Source organism: Salvia splendens, chromosome 15, assembly GCF_004379255.2.
Source record: "Salvia splendens isolate huo1 chromosome 15, SspV2, whole genome shotgun sequence".
Taxonomy (NCBI): domain Eukaryota; kingdom Viridiplantae; phylum Streptophyta; class Magnoliopsida; order Lamiales; family Lamiaceae; genus Salvia; species Salvia splendens.
Genome location: NC_056046.1, coordinates 28,720,149 through 28,728,634, shown reverse-complemented (window position 1 = coordinate 28,728,634; position 8,486 = coordinate 28,720,149). Strand labels below are relative to the sequence as shown.

The following is an 8,486-nucleotide window of genomic DNA, read 5'->3' as shown; positions in this document are numbered from 1 at the left end:
CGCTCCTAGATCACAGAGAGCCTTGTCCACCTTTCCTTGCCCAATTGAGCACCTAATGATGAACTGGTCGGGATCCCTTTGCTTTACGGCCTTCTCCCTTTTAATGATTTCGCTGCAGTGATGGGGCAGTAGGTTTCTTCTTCTTTAACATGGCCTCCCTTAGTAGTTTTGCATACCTAGGTATTTCCTGCAACGATTCAATAAGAGGGATATTAGTATGGACCTTACAAAACATGTTAAAGAAATGCTTAAACTGCTCTTCAAGCTTAAACTTCCTCTTTGGCTAGAAAGGGAGTACAATCCCATTGTGCCGCACGAGTCCATCTTTTGTGGGTGCTACTGACTCTTCGGTAGCGGTCCGCTGCGGAGTATGCAGCGGTCCGCTGGGCGTCGGGTAGACCCCAGAATTCATCCCGGAGGTGCTGACTTCACCCGTTTTCTACTTTGCAACCCACTTTTTGTTAATGTCGGCCACTTGTGCTGTTGCCTTTGCCTTGTCCTCCTCTATCTTTTGTTGGACTTGGTCCATTTGATTCTTGATATTGGTGACGGCGGTGGCAATGGTGTTGATTCCGGCCTCGAGGTTGTTCAACCTTGCTTCAATGACCCCAATTTTGGTGTCATTGGTCTTCCTATCTTACACTAGCACTTCCAAAATCTTCATGATCCCTTAGTCGTACTTCTCCTCCTTCTTTATGGGTACAACAACAACCCCACATTTGCTCACATTAAATCCTGTAGTGGGTTGCAAGAAATTGTTGTTAGAATAAGAAAGGTTGGGATGAGGACGGTTCCCATTATAATTATTGAAATTACCGCCCCCTGGCTAGGTAGATAATTGTTGTTATTGTAAGGTCTATTAGGATCGACTCCTTGTTGCACATAGTTGACATCCTCGACGGGAGCGGGTGAAGTGTTGGGTTTGGTGACTTCTATGACGGAGGTCGGTGGAACCGGATCCTCTCTCCTTGACGTGTCCATTTGATCAACCCGCACTCTAAGCTCGGCCAATTCTTTAGCTAAAGAACTATCATCGGCTTCGTTTATGGCTGCTACCCTTCGCGAGCTATGTCTCTCCTTTGACGACCCTCTACTATTGGTGGAAAACTCCTCAATCACCCCATGGCTTCCGGTCCACTCTTCCGCAAAAATCCTCCGTTAGCTGCTGAATCCAACATAGCACAGATTTGTTCATTGAAACCGTTGTAAAGTATGCATACCTGATGGTCCATGATGAAACCGTGGTTGGGGCACTTGCGGAGGAGGCCTTTGAAACGAGCAACAACCTCGTAAAGAGGTTCGTCGGGGCCTTGAATGAACTGGAAGATCTCGCTCTTCAATTTCAGAATGGTACCCGGCAGATAGTACTTATCGAAGAATGCTGCCACTATATCCTTCCACGTGGAGACTTGCTATATAGGTAGACACTCAAACCACTCTTTAGCAAAATCAATTAACGAGAAGAGAAAGAGTCTTACCTTAATGGAGTCGTCGTCGACACCATTCAATTTCAGAGTGTTTGCAATCTCCACGAACTTCGAGAGGTGGCGGTTTGCATCTTCTGTAGCCCTACCTGCAAAAGGATGCTGCTCAACCCTTTGTATAAGGGGTATTCGCAGCTCAAAATTATTAGCATCTACACGAGGGGCTTCGGGAAAAGTAATCGTGTTCCCGTGATTAAACATATGCATAACAGGAAATATCTCCCTGTTTTTCTTTTCTTGGGCCTCGCGGGCAGTCTCATCCATCAACTGCTTCACTAAGACCTGCAACTTTTCCAACTCAACTCTAGTCTCGTCCTCCATTGTATTTCAATCACTTCTTATTTTCCTATGGGTCCTTTCAAGTTCGAGATCGAGCGGCTCTAAGATGTTCTTCCCAGAACGCGTTCGCATACACTACCTGAAAAAGACAGAAACAAAAACAAAAATAAAATAAAAACATAAAGCAATTAAAATTCAAATTAGCAAATTTGTCCGTTTGAAGATATCAATCACAAAAGTGAATGTATTCCCCGACAACGGTGCGAAAAACTTGATGCACTTTTTATTAGCACTATAAATACATGCAAATATACAGAGTAGGAATAGTATAGCTAAAGGTCAGTACCGAATATCGATCACGGGGAAAACAATCACAGATTGTCTACCTTCTACTAAGCTTCGTTCACTATTTGGAAAACCGAAAGTTTTGGATATTTTGAAAATTAAAAACAATTTTGAAAGCAAATAAAACAACTAATTGCAAATAATTGAAGAGGTAAAAATATGAGAGATAAGAGAATTCTAGGGATATGCATTCATAGTTATGGTTATACAAATTTCAATTACAATACCCTAGCACAGTTTATACTTCGACAGAACGAGTCACATAAGTTTTGCCCATGCGGCACAAGCGTAGATTACTAACACTAGGGTTGTCAATCCTAGATCCGTAACTCCTAAAAGCTCCTACGACCCTTATAAAGTCCTCACTCTCAATTAACAGTGTCGTTTTAAGGGAAGCTAATTGTTGTGTCTACTAAGTGGACCTAACTCGACCACCTCCTATCACGATTATGTAGCAAGTTATATTATATCATCACCGAATGTTTCACTCAAACGTGAAGTATTATAGAACAACTAAGGGAAGAAACGAAGTATAAATAAAACGGATATTAAATAGAAAACGGAATTGTATAACCAAAGTCGTTATTAACACATCCCTAGAATCCTATGAATTTAGTTACACATAATTGAATAAGCTAAAAATATAGAATGAAGGGAAAACAAAGTGAACATAAGAACTAAAGCAATAAAGCCCAAAGGTTGAATCCTTGTAGCCTTAATCTTCTCTTGATTCCTTCTTCAACCTCTTGCACAATGAAGAACTCTCAAATTTATCATCTAGAATTATATTGCAAAAAGAAGATCCTTTATGAAGAGGTTTGAGGGGGTATTTATACAGGAAATTTCGAGCTCCAGCAAATAAGGTAAAAAGTGGCTAAGTTTGGTAAATCTTGGGGAGAAAGTAGGTCAATTCTGTGTGCCTCATTTTTCCAGCGGGCCGCTGCACCTTGGCCAGCGGTCGCTGCATGTTGATCCGTAGTCTCTACCTCTCGAACATAGGTCTCTACACTTCATCCCAGCGGTCGCTGCGCACTACCCAGCGGTCACTGGGCGTGTTCTTCATTTCAGCACAACCTTCTCCGGAGCGGACCGCTACTGGCTCAGCGGTCGTTGGGCCCCAGCGGTCGCTGGCTGTGTTGCAGCGGACCGTTGGGCGTCTCTAATGCTTCAAAATTTCCAACTTCGACTTTTTGCTGTCTTTTTAGGCTCAAATGTGTTCATTTCTCACAAAACACGTCAAAATACCAAAATAGATAAAATATGCAAAATATGGACTTGAATTGTGTTTTTTTACATTAAAAACAGACCAAATAAAGGCCTTAAAACAGTGCAAAATCTGAGCGTATCAGTTTTCCCTACAAACTATGTGTTTAGATTATTCCATTATGTGTAACTAAACTCATAGAATTCTAGGGATGTGTTAGTAACGACTTTGGTTTATACAGTTCCCATTTATTTAATATTCGTTTATTCATTACGTTGCTTCTATTTTAAGTGTTGGATAATGTTTAATGTTTAAGTGACATTCTATGATGATTTATTAACGTGCAATATAATCGTGAGAGGAGGTTTGCATGTTAAAATAACTTAGTAGACGCTACAATTAATTCACCTTAAAACGGCACTGTTAATTGAGAACGGAACAATAAATTCATATAATAATATTGTTTAAACTGCGCGCTATTATGAGAATGATTTGAGGTTTCAAAAGTTGCAAATGCTCATAGGAATAAATTCAACAAATGCTCATATTATTCACCATTTCCATTTCCATTTCCATTTCCCACGCCATAATCGGTTTTTTCGCCTCTCCTTTCAAAATTTTCCAACATCAATTTCTTGGTTTCTCGATTGATGTTATTGTATTTTCAAAATATCCGAATTTGTTCTTTGATTTCATTGATAGGATTAATTTTGCCCGTTATTCTCGGTCGATTTTGAACCTTTGTGTTTTTCGTCAACATTAATTCAAACTGGTGATTTATTAATTTTGCTTCACACGTGATGCCTTTCCACCCTCGAGTTTCTGTTTGATCTTTACTTCGGTTATTCATTTTATCGAGCATTTCGCGATCGATATTGTGTTTTTTTTGTGGTTTTCCCCTTCGTTGGAGTTGAGGTTCTTTTGAGTTTTTAGGAATTTTACCAAATCAATCATATTCAGTCGACGATACTTGAATTTTGAGGTATACGACAATTCTCTCTGAATTTTTTGTGAATTTGGTTCTGTAAATTGCTGATTATATTGTTGTCTTCTTAGATTTTCAGGGAGAATATCGGGCTATTGATTGCAGATGGGGCCTATATTCTACATACTGATAGCATTGCCTTGTACAATAGGGGCAATAACACTGGCACTTCACCACATTTACAACCATTTACTGAATTATACTGAGCCAACATATCAGAGATACATTGTCCGCATTATCTTCATGGTTCCTGTGAGTTCCCCGATTCTCTGGCACTAGACATTCTCGTATCTAAAGCTTATTGTAACCTGACATCTTTTGTTCAATTTTTTCTCATTTGCCGCCACATTACTGCATAATCATGTGCTTCGAAATCAACTGCTATATATGGTGCTTTAAATGATGTAGCAGATTGTTATTTGAAAATGTATGCTTGGATGATATGGGGCTAGTTGGATTTTTTGGTTACAATATGATGCTTGAGAAGGTCTCTCATTTTTAAATTTCCATGGAGGGGTCATATTATTCTAAAGATACCATTATCTTGTAAGAATTCACATGATCAATCTTGTTAGTCGAATAGTACTTTAAATGCCTCCAACTGAATTCTGGAATTTGAATTATCAATGTCCACGTTAACAATCTTAATTGTTGGCTGTAAGGTTGATTACATATGCTTATTCCCCAAAGCAAACATTCATTACTGGATTTTCGTCAATCTACTTCTGAGTGGGTTCTATTATCTTTATTGTCAATTTCTGACAGGTATACGCTTTGATGTCTTTCTTGTCCTTGATCCTGAACAAACAAGCAATTTACTTCAATTCAGTCAGAGAAATGTAAGTATGACATCAGTTTTTTTAAAAATATTTTGTTGTGAACGAGTTTCAAGTAATGAATAAACCTGAATGCCACTGTTAAATTATTGCTCATATTATATGGCCCTAAAAAATTGTTATAACTTTTATAAACCATTTTGTGCAAACTGCCTCTCAGTACTTTTGGTTGCTTGCGACATGATTTTCCTGAAACATAAGCTTTTTTACATTGATTTATGTTTTCTATGGCAAAACATGAGTTTGGTTCACGCAACAAGAACTTGATAGCATGGCATCCATGACATGCTCTGCTCAAATTTCCTGCATACATAGCATGGATCTAATCTTCTAAAAGCTGAGTGCATTGTGAAAACTAGAATATTTGGAATCACAATAAATCCATACAAGCACTATTACATACCCCTGTGACCTGTCAGTCTGTCAATTATGTTTGTGTGTCTTGGGTGCATATAGTGTTGCTTTTCCTATATTTCTTGATTTTGATCTTTAATTTCTTAGATTTGTTTTAGATGATGTTTGAGCTTTTGTGGCCTATTTCATTTGGTTAAGAAATTAAATGTTTTCATAAACAATTTTCTCCACAGATATGAAGCTTGGGTCATTTATAATTTCCTTTCGCTATGCCTAGCATGGGTAGGTGGTCCAGGTGCTGTTGTGCTAAGTTTAACTGGAAAAGTTCTGAAACCAAATTGGTGTTTAATGACATGCTGCTTCCCCCCTATTGCATTGGATGGGTGAGCCTTCTCTGCACAAACTATCAGGACTGGGCTGATCATAATAGTATTGTGCACATGATGGTTTTTTTTGTTTTTTTTAAAAAATTCTGAACGTCATGGATATATTACTATCTTGTTTACATTTGGTATGGGGTACTAGATGCAAACCAGGTAGCAAAAAGCATATTCATGTGTATGTATTAGATATTTCAAAATCTTTTTCTCAGTTTAAGAATCCAGCCAATCAGGCATCTGCATATTTAACACTGTTTGGTTTGAGGTATCATATGGATATCGGGGTTGCTAGCAAAGACCAGATGTATGAGTATATATATGGATTCTTCAAACTCTTCTCACTTTTGCTAATTGTAACATGAGGGCTCTTTTCATATTTATGAGAGCTAAGAGTAGAATATAGACAGTTCGGTTGGTTCATTGATATCATTGTACTTTGTAGGCTGTTTGACCATGTAGGAAAGTTCGTTGTTGTCCTTCATTAAGATCTTCTGTAACGTTTTTTTCTCTACATCTTGCTGCTGCTTCTGTATCTTATTTAAACTGTGTCAAAATCGTTGTTGTAATGGTTCAGGTTCAGGCTCAGGTTCAGGGTTTAGGGCATAATTTTGTTAATATATTGCTGGTATTTCTATGTTGGTACTCAAATTTAACTGTTCATGCAGGCGCTTCATACGAAGGTGCAAACAAGGGTGTTTGCAATTTGTGATCCTCAAACCCATCCTAGTCACAGTTACTTTTATACTATATGCAAAAGGGAAGTATCAAGACGGGAATTTCAACCCAAGGCAATCCTATCTCTACCTCACCATAATCTACACAATATCATACTCTGTGGCACTGTATGCATTGGCCTTGTTTTATGTGGCCTGCAAAGATTTGCTGAAGCCTTTCAATCCAGTGCCAAAATTTATCATGATCAAATCTGTCGTATTCCTTACGTATTGGCAGGTAAGAAATGTTCGGGATGCCCCTATAATCCTTAATCCGTGGTACTTAAATTATTGTTGCTTCTAAACCTTCTTGTTACATTATTACTTTGAAAAAACATCACATTCCATATCCTGAATTCCACTAGTCATTAGTTGTCTGCCAATTTTATGTATGACCTGATCTGGTCCCTTGATCCAGCTATGATTGCTATGATGATCAACTACTGATTATTTTTTTCCATGTTGGTTTATCAACGTTAGACTGTTGCTATCTGTAACAATCAACAAGATTGGTGAAATTTTTTCCTGCCCTTTTGTCTATTCAAAGTTAGACTCTTAGTTATTTGTTTGCATCAGTCTATGGGTCATAATTTGAACATCACGACCGCTTTTTTACTTTTACTTTCTTGAAACATTTCGTAATGCCAGAGAATGGCTATATTAAGTCTCCTATGCTTGTGAACTAACTTATTTGAGAAGATAAAATTTTAACCGAGTTAATGGCGTTTCTCTTGCAGGGTGTGTTGGTTTTTCTTGCTGCAAAATCCAAGTTAATCAAAGATACAGAGGAAGCTGCAGAATTTCAGAATTTTATAATTTGTGTTGAAATGTTGATTGCTGCAGCTGGCCATCTTTTTGCTTTTCCCTATAAAGAATATGCCGGTGCCAATATTGGTGCGAATCGTGGATTTGCAGCAAGCTTTGCACATGCTTTGAACATCAGTGACTTTTACCATGATACAGTACACCAGGTAAAGAGTCGAGGCATATAACATCTCTCGATGGCTTTCTTCTCAGTCCTATCTATGGTTTTCAGTCATCTAGTATGCCTCAGCTGGAAAAATCCCTATTAAAAAGTTTATATGGATATTCTCATTATCTTTATTCTTAATTGCATACAGTTTGCACCAACCTATCATGACTATGTGCTCTACAACCATGGTGATGGTGACGAAGGAAAAACAAAGTACAGAGCTCGGACTTTTGTTCCGACTGGCCCAGAAATGGATACAGTCAGAAGAAACAAAGCCAATCTTGGGAACAAGTCAGACGACGTAAATTCACCATCTTCAGTTGATACTACTCAAAACTCTGGTGGGAACACAAAATTGGATGCCTTAGGTTCCTCGTCGTTGCTCAGGAGCGAAGCGAATTGTGTTGATTTGCCTTATGAACTTTCCCTTATGGATGTAGACTTTTCTAATTATCCAAAAAAGGAAGTACCTGCTACTAATGAAGCTGGAAAACGATAATGTTATAATCCAAATGCTTGTGTTTACTAGTTTGCTTTTGACTATAGAAAATGTATATTTTGGGTGGAGCTTGTTACAGTTTCATGACTTGTTCATGCCGCCATTGTTAGAGTAGTAGACATCTCAGATGTATGAAAATTCATAAGCAGGAATTTACATTCTATACACACTATACTATGAGTCTGGATATTTTGTGTAACTTTAATGAAGTGAGAGGGAAAGCCCAAGACAAAGAATTACAAAATCACCAGGATCAATCAAGAATATCTCAATTTATATGCTAAATAATAGAGTGATAAATAAAAAGTAGAATCAGTATCTAGGAAGTCCATTGAGGCCACCTCTGAAAGCAAATCCAGCCATGAAAATAACATAAGACTCTTTCAACCTCAATTGGTTTCCCATCTTTGCCTTCAAATGGATCTTCTTAGAGA

The 8,486-nt window shown here is 38.1% G+C and overlaps 1 protein-coding gene across 1 annotated transcript; it reads left to right on the top strand.

The window, feature by feature from the left end:
- The first annotated feature begins 3,827 nt into the window (after window positions 1–3,827).
- LOC121767182 (transmembrane protein 184A-like) lies at window positions 3,828–8,229 on the top strand. Its single transcript, XM_042163397.1, has 7 exons — window positions 3,828–4,294; window positions 4,369–4,549; window positions 5,063–5,136; window positions 5,721–5,870; window positions 6,533–6,818; window positions 7,318–7,551; window positions 7,702–8,229. The coding sequence occupies exons 2-7, from the start codon at window positions 4,403–4,405 to the stop codon at window positions 8,050–8,052; spliced, it is 1,242 nt and encodes a 413-aa protein (XP_042019331.1). The 5' UTR covers window positions 3,828–4,294; window positions 4,369–4,402; the 3' UTR covers window positions 8,053–8,229.
- Window positions 8,230–8,486: the final 257 nt, after the last annotated feature.